The 21,194-nt window shown below is 31.4% G+C and overlaps 2 protein-coding genes across 14 annotated transcripts in view; one reads left to right on the forward strand and one right to left on the reverse strand.

Annotated features, from left to right (window-relative positions):
• The first annotated feature begins 4 nt into the window (after positions 1 to 4).
• LOC132719902 (apoptosis regulatory protein Siva-like) lies at positions 5 to 8,204 on the forward strand. 2 transcript variants are annotated; one of them, XM_060703859.1, is made up of 4 exons: positions 5 to 223; positions 1,290 to 1,523; positions 2,394 to 2,541; positions 3,697 to 4,269. In XM_060703859.1, the coding sequence occupies exons 1-4, from the start codon at positions 106 to 108 to the stop codon at positions 3,779 to 3,781; spliced, it is 585 nt and encodes a 194-aa protein (XP_060559842.1). In that variant the 5' UTR covers positions 5 to 105; the 3' UTR covers positions 3,782 to 4,269. The 2 variants fall into 2 exon arrangements, with proteins under 2 accessions (XP_060559842.1, XP_060559850.1); XM_060703867.1 differs by lacking the exon at positions 3,697 to 4,269 and adding an exon at positions 6,106 to 8,204 and having other exon boundaries at positions 7 to 223.
• A 4,112-nt stretch (positions 8,205 to 12,316) lies between these two features.
• Positions 12,317 to 21,194, reverse strand: part of LOC132719918 (centrosomal protein of 170 kDa protein B-like) — an 80,859-nt gene continuing 71,981 nt past the window's right edge. For 9 of the 12 annotated variants that reach the window (XM_060703878.1, XM_060703893.1, XM_060703884.1 and 6 more), the window contains 5 exons: positions 20,483 to 20,776; positions 19,367 to 19,438; positions 17,974 to 18,059; positions 15,676 to 15,827; positions 12,317 to 15,181 (listed from right to left, as the gene is read on the reverse strand). In XM_060703878.1, the coding sequence (XP_060559861.1) occupies positions 14,973 to 15,181; positions 15,676 to 15,827; positions 17,974 to 18,059; positions 19,367 to 19,438; positions 20,483 to 20,776 (813 nt within the window). In that variant the 3' untranslated portion in view covers positions 12,317 to 14,972. The remainder of the gene's footprint in view (positions 15,182 to 15,675; positions 15,828 to 17,973; positions 18,060 to 19,366; positions 19,439 to 20,482; positions 20,777 to 21,194) is intronic. The other 3 variants (XM_060703918.1, XM_060703904.1, XM_060703927.1) reach the window with 3 other exon arrangements.

A 21,194-nucleotide genomic window follows, 5' to 3' on the forward strand; every position in this document is an offset into this window, starting at 1 on the left:
AACACGCATGCGTAGAAAAACCCGGAAGTTTACTAACTCGCGGGCTTTGTTTACAAATTTTAGACTGAGAAAGGACAATTTTCCTTTGTTATTCAGTTGCTCGACATGCCGAAAAGAAGAAATCCTTTCGGAGAATGTTCCCCTCTGCAGCTTAAGCAACATGTGGGTGTCAAAGAGATAGATTGCGGGATTGCACAACAGCATAACATGAAAAGTGTTTATGGTAAGCTTTTGCTATGATATTTTTAGTTTTACGGCGGGTGAATGTTCGAATTCGTACTAGGATAGTCAAAAAATTTAATTGCAAAACGTTCAGAAATTATGCACCATCGTTAATATAAAATAAGGCAAAGCCTATGAATGAGGAAGTCGTTAAAAATCCTTTCATTCTTTCCGTTTTAAAGGTGTCATTCTGTATTACATACACCGCTTCCGTTTTCACTCGGAACACTCGACGATTATTACTAATCCGAAAAGTTGAGATTTGTTCTGTTATCGGAATACCCCGCCTATTATCATTGACATACATTGTAAATGGCGGCGCCCGACTAGAACTGACACTGAAAATTTTATTGATAGGTATAGAATTCTATATATTTTTTAAATGTTTTTTATTTGATTTTCTTTTAAATATTCACATGTAGTCTATAGCCGGGCAAGACTTCCCCGTATTATCTGTCTTAACAGTTGTAGTTTGTTTCATGTGATTCCGAAATTCGCTGTCTTAGAAGCCAGAGTTTTCTTAAACATTAATGGGCCTTGGCAGTGTAGTCCTAACATCATGGAGCTAAATATAGATGGAAAGAAACTGTGGCGTCACACAGTTAAATTCAGATTCTGCGAGATTGTGTTTACGTAAGTTATCACATGTCACAAGTTATATATGTCACAGGATTTTCCGAGATTTCATGCATCCTGGTTAAAAGTATTTTCGGAGCTTCCTATCCATTGTATATATATCTGTGCGAATATGAAATCAGGCAAAACCATTGAACGGGGAAGTCCTTCATTTTCGACATTACTTTTTCCGTTTAATAGATGGCATTCTGTATAGCCATGCAAAAAAGCCTGGCCCTGACTTTGAATTTCCTTTAAGGCTTTATAAAATTGCTAGCCAACAGTTCTAGTTGTCATGTACTACTAGCCTATATGCATGGTTGAAGCTCAGGAGCTAGCTGTATGGTGTTTTTAAACTCTACTTAAATTGTTCAAATTATAGCCAGGGAGGCATTAATTTTCCATGTATGTATATAATATAGTATAAATGCTTTCTTTTATGAATTTTACAGATAGGACCAGAGAATTATTGTTCAGTGGATCAAAGCGTAGTTTTGATATCCCAAGAGATGCCAATGGAAATGAGATTTTCCCAACAGTTATTGCCCCTGTTGAGGATATTAATATGGAAGATGAAGTCTCACATGATAAACAAATGCTGATCTCTAATACAGGACAACTTACAGCTCCAGAACAAGACACAAAACCTACTAATGCTTTTCAAGCTTTAATGATGGCAAGGAAAGGTATGAAAATACCATTTCAAACAATGCTGATTATAAAAATAAGTGACTTACAGATAAGATTTTCAATTTAAATAGGTATTTCTATCGCAATTTTTTATGGGTAGAATTTAGAGCCAAATTTCTGCAAGGCTAAGTCTCATTTGTGAATTCCAGGATTGATAACAATGTTAAAAATCAGAGAACAATATTTTAGATCTGGTTGTGAGTTTAGATCAGTTTAATAATGTCATGGCATGTTTGTAATACTTGCTTTTTTTCTATAAATAAAGTTAAGTTGAATCTAAAGTAAGTTTTATTTATTTCATGCTTTCCAGTGTTTTATTGCAATATATCAGATGATTATATTCTGATAAACCACTAGTGAAATTTATTAAATATAATTTGCACTGTAGCCGGACTATATCTGAATGCGGATGAAAAGAAAATCATAACTAAATAGAATAGCAGGCAAACATAAATGCTGTCATACATAAATTTGGCTTCTTAAGAAAAAGCAAGTCGATGTCAGCATACATCATGTCAAAAAATGTAAAAAATTAGAGAAATTTAACAGAACTATTTTTCAAAATTGATGATGTGACGTCATGATGTGATGACGTCACAAAGGAGAATGCGCGACATTACGCGGCAAAATCAGTAAAAAAATACTTAAAATCACTCAAAAAGCATGAAATAAAAAGAAAATTTATTTGTTTTACATATAAGATTGAAATATATTTCATTCGTGAACACCAGCTATTCTATTTTCACTCGTGGCTATGCCACTCGTGAAAATATTACATCTGGTGTTCACTCTGAAATTATATTTCAATCTTACATGCAAAACAAACAAATATCCTCTATATACATGTATTGTTGGTAATATTTCAGCAAGCATTGTAAGTGGTTGTCAGTGTTGTAAAGGGCAAGCAGCCTCTCAGGACAGATGTGGATTCTGTGAGAAATCAATATGCAATGACTGTGTGAGGTCATGTACTGCCTGTGATGGGCACTTCTGTCAACTTTGTTCTGTTATGAGGTATGTATAAGCAGGTGTCTGTATGTACTTTTTAACACATATTGAACATGTAGAATATGAAAATACAATCTACTCTTAGTTAGTGTTCAAGTAGATACAGGGTTGTTTTATTTTTGTAGATTGACAAATGAATGGACTGGTCATTTACTGGTTCCTTATGATCATGTGTCTTTGCTTTTAAGCTTACAGTTTCAGTTTACTAACTGCATGAATATCCTTTTGTTTTCACCCTTATTTTGCTTTAGCTTATGATTTTTTCACATTTAGATATTTTCATTTTCATAGCAATTAATATCATCAAGTTATTGTCACCAACAAATTGTGTTACGTCTGAGGATTTCAGATAGTTTAGAGAAGGTTGTTGGTTCTAACTATATGCAAAGAGTTTCATTGTATAATACATGATGGGGCACCTTATATTAGTATTTTGCTGGTTAAACTAAATATAAGTCACCATATAATGATACAAAACTAGTTAAATCTCTATAACTCTTTAAATCCTTACATAAGGAAAATCATCTCTGTGATACTATAAACCGTATGTCTTAAATTGTTCGGTTCATTTGCAATATGCAAAGAATATGAGTAACATTAAAGTTGGGTTGTTGTTTTTGCATACATTGTATTATAATTACATTAATTATTGATAGCAATTGAACTTCAGAAAGATGTGTAGCTTCCAAGTCTTAAGCATTTAAAAAAGTTTACCTTTTATATCATGTCATTGTTATAATATATACATAATGTATGCATACCATTCATATGTTATTACATTTACCATTGTTTTGTTAACCATTCACATAATGTCATTGTTTTGTTCAACATTCATATCATGTCATTGTTTTGTTAACATTCACATCATGTCATTGTTTTGTTAAACATTCATATGTCATTTTTTTGTTAATCATTCACATCATGTCGTTGTTTTGTTAACATTCACATCATGGCATTGTTTTGTTAATCATTCACATCATGTCATTGTTTTGTTAACCATTCACATCATGTCATTGTTTTGTTCAACATTCATATCATGTCGTTGTTTTGTTAAACAATCACATCATGTCATTGTTTTGTTAAACATTCACATCATGTCGTTGTTTTGTTAATCATTCACATCATGTTATGTTAACCTGTTGTACTTGGTTTGTTTTACAGTCCCGATGATCCCTTGCACCAGTGGTTTTGCCAGAAGTGTTCCTATCGATTAAATCCCTATATCTACTGGGCCGCAGCATTCTGATATATTCCACTCAATTAATAAGACTTAAATTAATGAATTAGTCACTCTGTGTTTTTGAATTGATTGGACATTAATTTGTTAGTTGAAATATTTTTATCATAGCTATATCTTGTCTTTTAACTTACAATACCATTAGTGTGTGCAATACAAAAAAAATGGTCTTATTTTACATTTTTTCTTGACAATAAAATGCAGATTTTTAATTTTTGATGTTTGAATGTGTGTTTCATTTTAAATTGAGTGCATTATATCTTATCCTGTATCATATTTCATTTGTACATAACATCAAAATACGAGTTGTGATATTTTGTTTGGTTTTTATAAAATCATGGATATATTATATTGCTGGTTTGTGCATGCATTTGGTATTTTCGTACACACAAGTTTGTTGAACTGACCAGTTTTGTTCCTAATCTTTCATTCACTTTTGAAACATAACTGTTTTTTCTATAATTTTTGTTTAGACATAATTATGTTTTGACACATAAGAGTACATGAAAATTTAAGCATATGAGATTTTACATATTATTTTTCCTAGGTTATAATGTTCTTAGTAACATTAAAATAAATAAGCTTGAAAGTTTTACAACATGTTACACATTGTTAGATTTCTTTACTTACATCTGATCAATAATACAAAATATTTTGATGACATGTTTCCCATGTGTAGTCAAGTTATGGTTGAAAAATTCTTTTAGAGTTTTCTTGTCAAAGGAACTTAAAGTATATACAATTTTTACTTAACCTGGGACTCTGATATCTGAAAATTTGGAATTTGGTGTAGACAGCAAGCAGTATAGTTTTAATGTAACCCTTTATTCAGTGTTGTCCTTCAGTTTATGCATATCATATAGTTGCCATTATTAGATATGTATATTAAACCTGTAACCTGCTGGAATTGAAAGTGATTGGCCTCAGCCAATAGTATAGAGTCAGGTCAGAGTGATACAAGTACAGTGTGATCAGGTCAGAGTGATACAAGTACAGTCTGATCAGGTCAGAGTGATACAAGTACAGTGTGATCAGGTCAGAGTGACACAAGTACAGTCTGATCAGGTCAGAGTGACACAAGTACAGTCTGATCAGGTCAGAGTGACACAAGTACAGTCTGACCAGGTCAGAGTGACACAAGTACAGTGTGACCAGGCCAGAGTGACACAAGTACAGTCTGATCAGGTCAGAGTGACACAAGTACAGTCTGACCAGGTCAGAGTGACACAAGTACAGTCTGATCAGGTCAGAGTGACACAAGTACAGTCTGACCCGGCCAGAGTGATACAAGTTGAGTCTGACCAGGCCAGAGTGATACAAGTACAGTCTGATCAGACAAAAATGTGATACAAGTGAACACAGAACAGAACAGATCTCTTTATTTCTTTCCCAGGGTACATGGCAATACAACATGGGGATATACTATAAACAGATACAATATGATAAACAAACTTCCGATAGTACTTTATCAGCTGATGAATAGTGTTTTGATTCAAAATAGATTGAAAATTCAGTAACATTTAAAGATAAAGATGTTAATTTTGGGGGAATCCTTCAACTAAGATTTAATATGCACATTATTCATCTGATGATATAGTTCTAATCTATATAATTATTAAGAAAATGTTAATGTGTTCAAATCATTACTATGTTATAAAAATAAAAAATAAATGACCAATATGCTAGTTATCCTATGAAAAAAATAAACATCAAAAAAAGCATTTCAATGTACAGTAATACCTAAACACATATTAAATAATAATACATAAGACAATTGAGTCTGACCAGGCCAGAGTGACACAAGTACAGTCTTACCAGGCCAGAGTGACATAAGATACAAGTACAGTCTGACAAGGCCAGAGTGACACAAGTACAGTCTGACCAGGGCAGAGTGACACAAGTACAGTCTGACCAGGGCAGAGTGACACAAGTAGAGTCTGACCAGGTCAAGAGTGATACAAGTACAGTCTGACCAGGGCAGAGTGACACAAGTACAGTCTGACCAGGGGCATAGTAACACAAGTACAGTCTGACCAGGCCAGATTGACACAAAGTACAGTCTGACCAGGTCAGAGTGACACAAGTACAGTCTGACCAGGGCAGAGTGACACAAGTACAGTCTGACTAGGCTCTATACTGTTGGAAGCTTAATATTTTGTTATTGAAATGCCTTTTAATGTGAGACTGTATCAAATTCAATGCTGGCCATATCTTTATCATAAATTCAGCAAGTTAAGGGGTTAATAGATATATCAGAATATGTTTAGATATGTGAAAAGATTGCACTTGTCTATATTTGGTTATGTTGCTCTGATATTATGACTTGTTTTCAGTTATGATGATGTAGTGGAGCGCTCGTATTGTCTCCAGTGTGCCTCCTGACTATATGTGAATGGAAATATCAGTTTCAGGGAGTGTAGATTCACTCAACATTACCATTGACTACTGTTTGTACATTGTATCCACTGGTTGTCATCGGCAACGCAAATTTCAAGCCAAGCTATAGCTGTTTAGTCTATGTAAATTTGAATGATCTTAGATTTCAATTAAAAACTGAAATGTACATTTATACAAAAATGAAGTTACAGATTGTAAATTGGTTATGTACTTAAATTTATTATGATTTATAATATATATTGTTACAGTATTTCATATCTTATATTTCATTTACAGTATTTTTGTCTATACAGATAAATTTAGAAAAATAATAACAGACTTTAATTAAGTAAAATAATTTAGAATTTCTATATATAAAAAAGGAATGATTGTGATTATTTTCATTTTGTCTTTTTATCAGGCATACTGAATTACATTATTAGAAAATGGCAGCTTTCTTTCTTATATCGATGATCAGGGTTTATACATTCTTTATTATTGATTAACTTTCATATTTTCTCATTATCTATGTGAACCAATTGTTTTCATACATTTAAAATAAAGTAAATTGAACATTTAATGAAAATTCTACATCAATGTTTTGTAAAGTATAAAGCATCTGGTATGTTAATATGTGATTTGATGAAAGTGAATATTGTAAAAGATATTTTTAATGTAAAAAAGAAGACAAATTTTATGAAATTTTTCTTGATCACATGCACACTATAAAACATATTAAATGTATTTAACTTGTCTGTATCAATCATATTTCTGTGTACAATTATAGGGGTCTGATATTTAATTTCCTATTACTTTAATGAAATTTTTACTTGCCAGTATTTTTAACAAGACTTGAAACGAAAGTTCTCTACATTGTTGCTTGTACAGTAAAGAAACAGTTGTTATTTGTAGAATGGAAAATCGCTGTATCTTTCTTTATTAAAATATTCATCTTAGGGAAACATTATACTGTTTGTGAATTCAGCAGTAGCCTGTTAGTTAATGGCTAGTCAAATTTAGGTCAATTAGCAATCAATCATCTTAATCAGGTATTTAATATTATATACTGTAAAATTCTTATTAAACGCTCCCGGGGGCTAAACATTTTCCAAAAGGGGGGCTTTTATTACAACACAGTTTTTCCTAAATCCGAAAATCACTGTATATACATTTAGTGTTAGCAAGTGTTGGTAATAACATTAAAAAGTGCTATGGTTTTAAAGTTCATATTATACATATTTGTGTTTACTATGAAATAAAATGGATTCTGAATGATTTGAATAAAATAATGGCTTTAATTATGAGTTCAGCACTGATGAGTACATTGTTTTCCTTATCAAAAGGCCTGGGGGGCCTTTATTAGGGGAGGGGCATTTATTAGGAATTTTACGGTACCTTGTATGGACATTGACCAATGAATGTGGTTAGCCACAGAGTCTTGAAATAAATTTTTCTACTTTTTCCTAAAATAGCCTTCTTTAGAATATAAGAACATTAGTATGTTTATGCATAGACCTCTAGCATTAGCTATTGGGGTCAAGGGCACTAAGACTTGTAAAATGCTTTTTGACAAATTATTAAGCTAAGTTGCCAACTCAGTATCAGGGAGTATCCAGCCAGTATTCGCTAAACTTCATTCTTAAAATCAACAATAATAACAACTACTGCCTCAATCTATTCTAAGTCTTATAGCTTTATTCATGAGAGTTACAGGCATATGCCACCAGTATTCAGCTAGGTCTGTCTGTACAACAGATTATGATGTGGTGGGCTACCGGGTGTTGGCATAGTTCAATATATAAATATATAATATGGGATGGGTCCATTTTAAATTTTCGAGATATGAACAGGTTTCATTTGTGGTCAGTATATGGCACAGCATTCTTTGTCTTATTCTGGTTGTATATTTGTAAATAATGAAGATAGTACTGTTTTTTGTAAATTTTCATAACACATATTTTGATATACATTTTCTATTACATGTACCAATTATGTTGATTTGATTGTTGTACCATATTATGTTTAGAAAATTGAATAAAATAAATTTCTAATGAAATTTGTGTTAGTTTATGTTATATCAAAATTAAGAAGTTAAGCAATGGGTAATACCTGTAAGCTTACATAGATTGGTCATTTAACCAGAATCAGTGCAGGTTCGACTATGGCATGTGATTTTGTTACTAATCACAAAGAAAAAATAAGCGTTCATCTGCCAATGAATACCACTACAATACTACATGTACAGAGGACTTAAATAGGTGAAGCTGTATTTTTCATACCCCATTCAATAATGGATGAACAGACTGAGAGGCAACTGTAAGGATCTGACATTCTAGCATTATTCTGAAATGTACTTACAACAGAACTTATAATGAAATCCAAGTGACATTGTGAAATCCTATAGCTCCATAATTTGTTGACTTCTACAATAACAAGATTCACTTACCTGATTGATCTGAAGGAACACTGTATTAACACTTATTGACTTTGCAATTTAAGCTGATAGAAATGTTAAACTTACCTTATTGTATAGCAGAAAACTGATTTTCTCTTTACATTTTCTGTGTAGCAGACGTCCAATGCCAGACATCTTTGAAATCTGTCACTTCATATTTTATATTGAAGATTTCTTATTAGTCCCCTACCGGTTTACCGGAGGGGACTTTAGGTTTACCCTCCGTCCGTCCGTCCGTCCGTCAGTCCGTCCGTCCACAAAACTGGATCCCGCGATAACGCAAAAAGTACTGAAAATATTTTAATGAAACTTGATATATGGATAGCTGGCAGTATGGAGATTATGCACGTCTTTTTCTTTTCTTCCTATGTTGAAAATTCTGGTTGCTATGGCAACAAATAGACTGAAAATATGGCAAATTTTACACATAATCTGGATCCCGCGATAACGCAAAAAGTACTGAAAATATTTTTATGAAACTTGATATATGGATAGATGGCAGTATGGAGATAATGCACGTCTTTTTCTTTTCTTCCTATGTTGAAAATTCTGGTTGCTATGGCAACAAATAGACTGAAAATATGGCAAATTTTACACATAACCTGGATCCAGTGATAACACAAAAAGTACTGAAAATATGTTTATGAAACTTGACATATGGGTAGATGGCAGTATGGAAATTATGCACATCCTTTCCTTATCTTCCTATGTTGAAAATTCTGGTTGCTATGGCAACAAATAGACTGAATTTCAAGATTTCTGATTCTAGTTTTTAAGTTTTTTCACTATAAGTTCTTTATTTCTTAAGGTATTTTCTTCAAACTTTAAATATAAGTTGCTTGTCATCAACCACATCATATGTGACAAGGTTTACAACTCTAGCACAAAATTTATCAGAATTACCTCCCTTGAACTTAAAATTTTCATGAAAAAAAACATTTTTTTTAATAACTTCTTTTTCTGAATGTATCTACTTCAAACTTCATATAAATGTTTCTTATTGTCACTCAACATTTGTGAGTGTTTAATACTCTAGCAAGACTATTTCCAGAATTATGCCACTTTTGAACTTAGACTTTTTTTTGAGAAATTGGTAATTTTTACTCCAACTTCTTCAATCATGATAGGATTTTAAAAATGTTATATTTTGATAACAGGGATGTTTAAAAAATAACTTTAGAGTGTCCTTCAGTCTGTCTGTCTGTACATAAAAACTGTTTCCTGTGATCACTTTTAAAGAACTTTTTCAACAAATTTACTTAAAATAGGAACCTTAGTGAATGGCCCTTCAGAATGTTGCTTGGGCTCTTACCGGTAGGGGACTTATGTATTGCTTGCAACACTATGATAATTGCTTGTTGTTAATATCATTTTCAGTCAAATTCAATTCAAGAACGTAATTTATGTAAAGTTTATGATTGATTAAGGTCAGAAATCCTTAAGTATTCACTACATGTTTTTGTATATTAATGATTTTCGTATGTAGATTTTATATGAGATTTCAATATGGCCGCCATTGAAATCCAAGATTTCAGATTCAGAAATCCGGCAGTCTGTCCATTGGAGGATTTCAGGATTTCTGTTGTTTCAGTGGTGGATTTCAAACATCGAACCTTATAAGTCGGAATCCAACCAATGTTGTCACTTCGGTCTTGACCTCCAAGTAATGTAAATAAAGTTTTAAAACCACCAAAGTTCAAATACAGTAAACATTCTTACAAACGACATTGTTATCCAAACTTGTAAGTTGGTATGTATTTATATCCAGTATTATTAACTCACTAGACACTGTTGTTGCCAAAATACTTGTTATAAACTTAGAAAACTATATAAGAATTGTATTTATTTTCCCCATCCTGACATACGTTTACACAACATTAATAAAGGCTTTTTAGCTAGACTATTCAAGGAATAGTGGTGTAATCCTACTCGCTCACATCGCTGGTTAAGTTTTAACCGCAACTACTTTTACAAGATGATTTTGCTTGTAGATTCATACACTTATTTGTACTTATGGTGTAAGGAGATCGATATCCAAGGCCCATAACTAGCATGGATTTTGACAGAATTATGGCCATTTGTGAACTTAAAAAATTCTTTGTTGAAGTTTTGCATGCAACAGCAATCTTTAAAAACTACTGAAGTTGTTCACTTGAATCTTCAAACATGTCTTTGTGATGATAACTGAAGGTCACTGTCAAAGGCCCTTGTCATAAATTTTAAAGTAGATAATTCTAGGGTCATGGTCATTACATTGTCAAGTAATTTTATGCCCCCTAAATAAAATGGCCGGGACATGTAGTGTTACCCTGTTCTGTCGTTCTGTCATCATCAGTTTCTGTTTACTATCTTGGCAACAGACGCACACATCCAACTCAAATTTGACATATGGTTACATCATAGGAATATGCAGGTCAAGTTTGAATTTGGTCATGGTTCTATGACTAGACTTTCATCCCTTGAAGAAATTTTCAGTTTCCGTTCATTATCTTGCCAACCGTTGTAAACATTCAACTCGCCATATTGATATGTTAAAGGAATGCTGCAATCAAATACTTGGTCATAGTATGATGAATTTTGGCAGAGTTATGCCCCTTTAACTTTGAAAAAAATAAGAAATTTTCAGTTTCCATTCATTGTGCATATATATCCAACCCAAAATAATATACATGTATGAATATGTCATAGGAATATGCAGGTCAAGTTCGAATTAGGTCATGGTTCGATGATTTTTGACACTAAAGTTATCCCTCTTGAACTTTGAAAATAAAAAGAAATTTTAGATTTCCGTAGTACACATTCAACTCAAATTTGACATATAGATACATCATAGGAATACTAGTAAGTAGGCCAAGCATAAATTTGGTCATGGTTTTATAATTTTGGACAAAGTTTTCCCTGTTGAATATAAGAAAAAATTTGAAATTTTCAGTTTCCGCATCCTTGTAGAAATGCATCTATAAGGTTGAAATCACATGTGCAGGTATTTAACCAGAAAATACAAGTCCAGTTTGAATATGGTTCCTACTGTCCTGTTAGCTCAATAGGTAACAAATTCGTTGTTGGATGACCCGGATTTGTTTCCCAGACGATGTAGGTCGCTTTCATTGCGATTGATCACCAGATCTTTTCTACAGTCATATGCTGCACTGTACATCTGCTCTGGCATGTACAGAAGTCATCATTTACTTGCAAAAGTCGAGGAAGCTAATATTGGTAAACGGCTTGACAACCTGCCCAGTAAAAATGTGGGTGGTTAAACTGATCTGGTAAAATCAATGTGGCATTCTGCTGTTATCCTGAGGGGTAAACTACCAACACCACCACCACATCATTTCTATTCCTGATTTTGAATAATCCCCCTTATTTAATTTCCAAATATTTTATGTCCAAAGCATAACTCCTAAATGATTCAAGAGATAGATTTGAAAATTAAACATAATTACATTGTACATGTAGATGACAAGAGGAAAAGTGCAGACACCAAGAGTCATAACAGTTTACAGTAGAGCCATTTTTAAGCCATCTATAATTACTTCAACCAGCAGTCTCAATAGGAAAATGCTCCCTCACATATACCTTTTCCTTATACAAACAAGCACATGTGTAGAATATGACCATGACAATATAGCTCTTGTTATTGGTTGTTTTATTTTTCAACACTAAACTTTATAAGAATGATCTAGGAGGAAAAAAGGAAACAGACATTAAAATAGAATTTGTAACATTTTATTTTGCCACATATAAGCACAAGGATAATATAATCATCTTTGCACATGTACAAAAAAAAACAAAGCAACAATTTCTTGGCAAAAATTAGAAAATACATGAACATACGAAAGCAAAAAAATCAATATCACAGGTTATAAACTAGTTTAAAGGTCGAAAACTAGTTCAAAATGAAATATCAATCTGTTTTATAACAAACAAAAGACTTAAACACTACAAGATTCTAACTCTTCCATAATATGATAAAGTTAATGTATTTAACTACACAAAACAGGATATGCTTACGAGGAATTCGGATATAAATAAAAACGTTAACAAATATTGTTTTAAACAAAATGCTTCAAATTGGTCGAATCATTTGGTAACAAAAGATTTTTTTCTTTGAACAATAAGAACGCACTGATAAATTATAGACATGTATCATCGGCAAATGATCAATATAGTTAATAAATCTCTTTTTGTTTTAACAAAATGCCCAAATCATTTAAAAACAAAATTACACAAACACAAAAAATTTTAAGGTACTTTTCTTTATCTTAAAAAGTAGCACATGTTTTTTTACGTAAAATAAATCTGCAAATTCCTCAATAATAATATTTAAAAAGTTTAAAAAAAAAAGAGAGACTGACAAAAAAAATCATTCTTGGATAATAAATAGAATATCAAGCCTAATTATCAACGTTTCTCTAAAATATCTATAGAATAATAATAAACCAGCACTACTTTAGAAATAATGTATAGAAATAAAATCGTGTAAGAGAAGAAATTCATAACAATGTTATATATATATCACAGAAATGAGAGTGCAACAAGGTCGTGTTGACATACAATATCTTTTTCCAAATGTATCTAGCACATAACATTAGTGTTCAGTTACATTACATGTATATACCTTATACACAAACTAAAATGTGCTCTTTTTCTTTTTTAAATGAATAATGCCTCCATATCCCTTCATATACATATACATGTATAATGAGATTGATTTGTGTAACTAGAAAATTAAACAGTAATCGAACTAGAAAATCAAACAATCAATAAAAAGACTATTACTTTATGACTGCAAAAAAAAATTACTCTTAAATTATAAATATGTGGAGAGAAAATATTTGAAGCGGAAAATGGACAAACTGGAAATAAAACAGAATGAACTCCCTAGTCTAAACACATATAATGGAATGTAATATCCTGTAATACACATTTATTCACTATAATGAACATGTGGGGGAAAAAAAGGTGTTTTAAGTAAGCAAAATTTTATTTCATGATAAAACAACATGACCCTGTTTTAAGACGTACTAACATTGATGAACAAACTTTCAATTTACATACACATCTAAATATTGAAATTGAATTAAAATGTGTTCTCCTTATTAAGCATTGTCTGATTCTAGGACAAAAAAATCCATATTGTTCACGATGCCATAACAAATGAAATACTATAGTCTAATACACTGAAGAAAATTGGTGCTTGTTTCCAAAGTACATAGAAAAATTTCAATGATTTTGTGACTTTTGCACAAAAATCATGGTTGATAATGAAAATACACTACAATGTTACTTTGTGAAATGAATGACTGAATGTAAATAAATAATACATTTTCCATTTATTCTTCAGACAAATCATTTACTTCCATTGCAGTAGTTGGTCTTTAAAGGTTTCAAATTGACCTTTTTATTCCCCTATAACTGAACTAGTTCATGATTTCACAACAAATTGTTCATTTTTAATGTTCTTCTATAAAAAGAATAGTATCACCAACTTGTTCTTTTTTACTTATGTCAAAAAAAATGCCACTTATATACTTATTACTTGAATACTTATTGTAAACTTATCCAATTACTCATCTTTTGAAAAGTATTAAGACAGCCAGTGGCTTATATTAATTAAGAGTGGAAAATTATAAAACTAATAAGGTATAAACAACAAAAGGTTCAGGCACAGTCATCACTATAATTATATATGATTGCATTGATTTTACTTCTTGTAAAAGTAGCTAAAGATAAATAAATCACATTTGGTATTATATTCCATACAAGAAAATACTCTAAACTCTTTCTTGCTCAAAAGAGAAATAGGTTATTCTTAAGGATCTTGTAATTACTGCTTTTTCCGCTAAAATAACAAAGACTTAACATGGTTACCATTTAGTAACAAGAATCAAATTGGCATATACAACAATTATTTTCTGTACCCATTTAAGAAAAAAATACAAACTGGCAAGTAAATATGGGCAATGAAGGTTCATTAAAATAATAATATTTAAATTTATGCCCTATGTATTTTGACATATTTGTTCCATTAAGAAAAGTAATTTTCAGTATATCAAGTAAAACAGTTATCACAATGTAAGGGCAGTTTGTTTGGTTATACACAACAATGTTATAACCTTACCCAACTTGCCACTTGTCCTGCCTTGACTAAAGAATTGCCCATTGTTAAGTGTGAGGAATTATTATAATAAAATTTAAAATATTAGGCAGTTAAGTCTGGCATAGGCAAGTCACTACGGCTGCAAGCAGCCAAAGGGCTTATAGAGCTTGTTGTAACAGTTGAACCATAACAAACCCGTCAGTATGTCCATTATACTTGATATCAATTATATTTCATTTTACATCATTTCGTCATTTATTTAGTCATTAATAATACTCTGAGTGACTAAGCTCTTCACAATCTGATTCTACTGAGGCTGTTTCTGACTGTTTCCACACATCATCACGCGGTGTTTCTATTGGCTGAAATCCTGCAAGCTCGTTCTTGATTCGCTCAATTTCTTGCATGTACTCGTGTTTCTCTCGGCTGGTATCGGGACTGCCATCATCATCAGGGAATAGAACTTTGTTCATTACTGAAAATAGGATAATTCCATCATCATCATTATCCTCATTGTCAAAAAAAATAATCAAGTAAAGATACCTATATCACTACTGTAAAATTGTTCTATCATTATCAAGTTAATAATCCAATCATCATCAGGGAATGATATTTTATTCATCAATATAAAACCATCAAAACTCGAGTCATCTCCATCTTTTTTACATAATTATTACTAAAGAAACACAATATTTCCAAAAGTCATTACAACAAAACAATACTGTAGACATTACTTCAACAACCATCATTTTTATTTTGATATTTTAAGACTGATAAAAGAAGGACTTGGAACAAATTTATTGTTCTTCAAGTTTTTGCTAAAACGCCTTACAATAAAGTTTATTTCATCATTCCTTACTTCTACTTTTTTATGTCTATCTTATTCAATAACCTTTTCAGCTTTGAGATTAATAATATTCAATTAACACCTTGGAAGCACAGGTTTGAATAATTACAATGTTGACTTACTTTTAAGATGTTGTTCTAGTTTACGTAGATTTTTGAGAACACCGGCAAGTTCCTGATTGGCTGACTTGTAAGCAGGAATCTCGCTAACAGCAGACTGGTTCTCCAACTCGTCTAGTGGAGAATCTAAACCATTCTCTATTACGTCTGAATCCCTGTAAATATAATTAACATATATTACAAATATATCAATCAAGTATACAGGCATATTTAAATAAGCAATGTATATGATATTGTAAACGAGTAACTATAATTGTATAATTAAAATTGTGTGTAACTTGCACTATTTAGCATAGTCACACTGAAGATAATGACTTTCAAGATTTACTTGTGCACGGAGGTGTGACACCAGGAGACATATCAATTAAATCAACTACTAATTGGACATACATGTTTCATTAAAACAGTGAATATTCCCATCAATCATATTAACTCATCATATTTAAAAAAAAAATCTTTCTATTGTTATATCTGAGGTAAAAAGTATTCATAAAATATTTTGTTGACAAGTTTAATCAGTAGTTAAACTACCTGTATGTATATGAAACTATTCATTTGAGATGAATAACAACTGTCAAATACAATGACACAATTTTGGGTGAAAGACTTCTATGGAATGTTTTTTTTTTTCCTTTTCCTTCTCACACAGTATAATTTTTTATAATGAATGGTAATTAACTTGGTGACTGTGACTCGGTAGTTTAAACTAGGGGTATAAATATTTCTTACTTTAAACTACGGGAATAAATCTATCTGTATTTTGGTAGGGTTATTATAATTATCCTATTACAGGAAAGAATGTGAAAGATTTTTCAGAGTACAATAAGAAGAGGGATTTATCACATATATCCCTCTATGTGATAGATCTCAATTGACATTAGTTTGAAGAATGTCAGGATTGTCTATAGAAACAGATACTTTTATATTTATAAAAGGATTTTTTTTACAATCTTTCTTTTATGTGGGATTGAATTAGGTTTAGTTACATAAAGTAATAGAAATGATAATACATAAGAGTTGAAAATACAAATGTACATAATACTATTTTGACGGGTTTAGCTCCTTATATCTACATGTTTATACCCCCAATAAAATGCTTTTAGCACAATTTTTAAGGGTGTTTTCAATGAAAAGAAAATGATAAAATTTGGAATCTTCTGTCTGTTCTCATAACAGTAAATGTATAAACTGTCCTTTCTTTTTCATTTTTCTTTGTATTATCAACTTATAACAAATATCACTTATAAATGTATTTTGTGAACACATTGAACAGTGGCCTCTTTAGATCTGCAACTTTGTGACTTCCATGTGGAGAAGTTGGCATTAACTTGCAGAATGCAGAAATTTTCTTTATATAACTAATAACGAGGGTAACAAAACAACAAATTAAACTCTGATACAAATGGCTATTTAAATATGAACAGAACTGATGGCCTATTTTTTTAGTTGAGCTGTACATTTAGTATATTAAGAGGTGACAAAGTCTAAATTCCTGTAAAAGCCACATTAAAAGGTTGACCTCAATATATCCTATTCAGATGATAGAGTAGTTAAGATCTGTAAGCCTATTTTATTTCAGATACATGATACCCTACATTGTGATTACATCAGGACATATCATAATCAATCTTCAAATGTTGGCACACATTCTGTTACATTATATCAGTAAACAACTGTTATAAAGATAAAAGCACTATAGTCTAAGGTCTATATTACATTGTTTGCCTGTTTGTTTTTCTGTTGTTGTTTTTTTAATGCTGATTTTAATACCTTTTTGGTCACATCTCGGTAGTCAATGCACCTATATATATAACCAGCTTTCCTGGATAACTAACCAGTAATTACAAATTTTCTCCGCAAGTGACTGAGTACTAATCCCACATGATTTCTGATTCAGCAAAGGGAGACAAATGACCATTAGACTCAATGTCCGAGACCAATTTTCATGGAGTAATTTCACTTTGCCAGAGGATTGAACCATCAACCCCTGGATTACTTTAATCTGATGCTCTCTCTGCTGAGCTAAGCAGGTGAACTTCTACCTTACACAAAGCCAAGAAAACTTTTATCTTACTAATTTTATATCATGGAACAGAAAATTTCTGCATTCTGCAAGTTAATGCCAACTTTTCCACATGGAATCCACAAAGTTGCAGATCTAGAGTAGAGAGGCCACTGTTTAATGTGTTCACAGAAGACTTTGAATTCAGAACTACCCTGGTAAGGAAGTTCAATATGAAAATGTTAAATGTCAGCAGCCTACCTTTCAGGGAGCTCAGAAAAATAAAAGAGTATAGATACCTGAGTTTGTCCATGGTTTTATCAGTCTGTGATTTCAGTTTCTGTGACAGCTGGTAGATGGAGGACACAATAAGGGTATCATACGACTGGAAAATACAACAACAACAACAATGTTTAAATTCTTACAAAAACACTATCAAATTACTAGAATATAATATAACCACATAATATACATGCTATTTTGGAGTAAACATTACAGTTCATAAATGACAAACATTATGGAACATTAAGTGAGCACTTGTGGTAACCTATGGTGAGCAACAATAGGACATAGAATAAGCTCCACTGGATGCTTGGTGTGTACGAAGATACCAATGGATACCTTGAATTAATACCACTAACTGCAGTGAGCATATATTGATATCAAGAGTGCAAACCACTAGTTAAATGGAAAACATATCCTTGATGACAAACCACACAATTTAGTCTGGTTAACTAAAATGCATATCCACAGTGAACACCACTGGTTAACCAAGATAATACTGGATACCTGCAGAACACAGCTGTGAATATCACTTTTTAACAAGAACTATTGCCACTTCATATCTGACAGGATGCCACTGGTTAACTTAAGTGAATAACTAAAGTAAAACACCTCTTGATATCTATAGAACACAAATACATGTTTAGAGAAAATACCAATGCCTTTGAAAACTACTTAATTAAAACACTGTTACTATGAACAATCATAATGTTACTCACAACTCATTACAGCAATATTCTTTACTAATAAAGTAATTCACTTTATGGTTTTAGTACAGTTTGGAAAGAAAAGATTTATACATTCTGTTTAATAAATACAAAAACACTGTTCTTAGCTTTTGACATTAAGTCTTCATGAAATGACGAAAATAAAAGAGGAACAATTTTTCAAATATTATGCTAACTACATGTATATACATCGTACAATGAGTTCTTCTTGCTTTTTATAACAGAAACTGAGTCATTACATATTCTAATATATTTAAACTAATATTTTACAATATATACTGATCTAGCTAACATAATATGCTACTGAAACTAAAGACAATCATTATTTATTATCTTGAAAAGTTGCAGATGAAGGTAAGATCAGTCTATTTCATGCCAACTATAAAATACTCTTCTCTCATTGGATGTTTTTGAGGTCACATGATGACATAATATAACATTCAGCAAGGAATAATTTCAAAATTAGTACCAGAATGTTGATTCAACAGTGAATACATAGTTTGTCCTTGCTAAATAAAGATGAGGAATGTAGTCAGCATGACATTTGACAGATCTACTCTGACCTTTGATTTAAATAACAATAGATTTAACCACAAACAATGACGTGCTCTTTTGTTAAAAATATGCTGTGGTGAACCAGTATTCTGATAATTTGAATGGATTTGTGCAATTTCTTACTGACCTGCAAAACGATTATTCTGTTCTGTGGAAAACCATATTGAGAAGTCCCGATATGGTTTTTTAGTAACTCATTCTATAACAATTAATTTTGTGATAAAATATGTAGAATCTCTAGCTAATATTTGAAAGTATGAAGTACATGTACAAAATGTATATTTATACAGGTTTCTACAAAATGAGCTACAAATAGACATTAAAATTTTTAAAAAATTGTTTAGATTTAGTTGGTTTATTTAGTTTTATTTCATTCTGAGTACAATGCACAACATAAAGGAAAGCATAACAATTTTAGTAAATAGATGTGAGTGAAGACAATATAAACTGTACAATTAATCTCTGAATATATATAAAAAGAAATCCCAAAGTCAGACATTTACATGTATATGTATACATGTTCATAATTATTTATTTTTATTCAATCATACAGTTATGTGCCAAATATGAACTCCAACAATAATTTTTTATACAAACTTTAATCAAAAGCATGCAATTCAAGTTTCACCTCATATGTAGGACTTGGGTAAAGTTAATATTAAAAATTTTATGCTTATTTTATAAAAGAAAAAAATAGGACTTGGGTAGAGTTGATAATTAAAAATTTTATGTTTATTTTATAAAAGAAAAAAAATCTAAAAAAAAGTATATCTTTTACATGTATATATCATTCATGTTGAAATTTTCTGGAAGTGCAATAAGTAAACATAAGATTGGCACATGACTTAATACTGAAACAGATAAATAACATGTGTACATTATTAATTTCTTATCTGATTATGCTAACATGAAATAAAGTCCATGTTGAGATTACAAGATTGCAAAGAGCTATGTTTTTGCCATGAATTTGACTTCATCAGTCAAAATTACATAAGCCATTCATCAAAAGCAATACATTACAATTATGATGTATATTCTGTAATTAGAGGCTTTATAAAGAGTGACAGAAACAAAGATAGACAAGAAGCAGAAATCTAACAAGGTTAATGAAGCTATATGATACATCATGCAGTCTTCAAGCAAATCCTACAAAAGTTTTCTTGTGATCTAAAAGTTTTTATTTTTCTGGTTTAATAATATCACGTGCACACATATATATGTACAGTTCTATATGTGAACAAACCTCTGGAATTCTAGGAGTTGTTTCTACTTTAGCAGTGTTTTTATGTCCGAGCGCGTTCTCATGAAGCTTCAGACTGTCTACGGACCTTCGTTCAGTTGCCATGGTTACACTGGTAGGTGGGGTGGGGGAGGGAGTTTTGAGTGCAATTTTAGCTCTACTACTCCTGGTTGAGCTACGTGATCTGGGGGCAGGTTTATATACAGACAGAGGAAGAGGATTCCTTGGGGGCGGGGTGAAAGCAGAATAATTGGAGGGATGTGTTGTGGACCGGTTGTGTCGAGATTTCGAAATTGCCTAAAAATAACAGTATGCATTTGAGAACCTGATTGCACTAATAACTTATGCCAAGGCACTTTGACTTTAAACAGATCCAATAATCACATAATTGCTTATTCATAAAATGAAAATTATAACTTTTTCTGCATAATTAAATGATATAATATTGCACAAAAGCCTTTAGAATTTATTTATTTATCAGATTCAATATATAAGAATCATTGGATCAGTTTTCAGCAAAGTCACATGATAACTTTGTGCAAAACCTTTCATGCATTGAAAAAAACATTTGTAATATAAATAACTGGTTTTCTAAAGCCATGCAATAGAAAACTATATAGAGACTTGAGTCAGTCTGATACAAGAATGTCTAATGTTTTTTACCATAAAATACCTCTAACAGACAACTCAGTCTCTTGAACTACATGTATATTCA

Source organism: Ruditapes philippinarum, unplaced genomic scaffold, assembly GCF_026571515.1.
Source record: "Ruditapes philippinarum isolate M1 unplaced genomic scaffold, ASM2657151v2 ctg821_1_1_1_1, whole genome shotgun sequence".
Lineage (NCBI taxonomy): Eukaryota > Metazoa > Mollusca > Bivalvia > Venerida > Veneridae > Ruditapes > Ruditapes philippinarum.

Excerpts from the sequence above, each read along its gene's own strand:
- LOC132719902 (XM_060703859.1), top strand. The coding sequence starts at position 106 with ATGCCGAAAAGAAGAAATCCTTTCGGAGAATGTTCCCCTCTGCAGCTT. Across the intron at positions 224-1,289 it reads TAACATGAAAAGTGTTTATG|ATAGGACCAGAGAATTATTG; the intron begins GTAAGCTTTTGC and ends TGAATTTTACAG. Across the intron at positions 1,524-2,393 it reads TTTAATGATGGCAAGGAAAG|CAAGCATTGTAAGTGGTTGT; the intron begins GTATGAAAATAC and ends GTAATATTTCAG.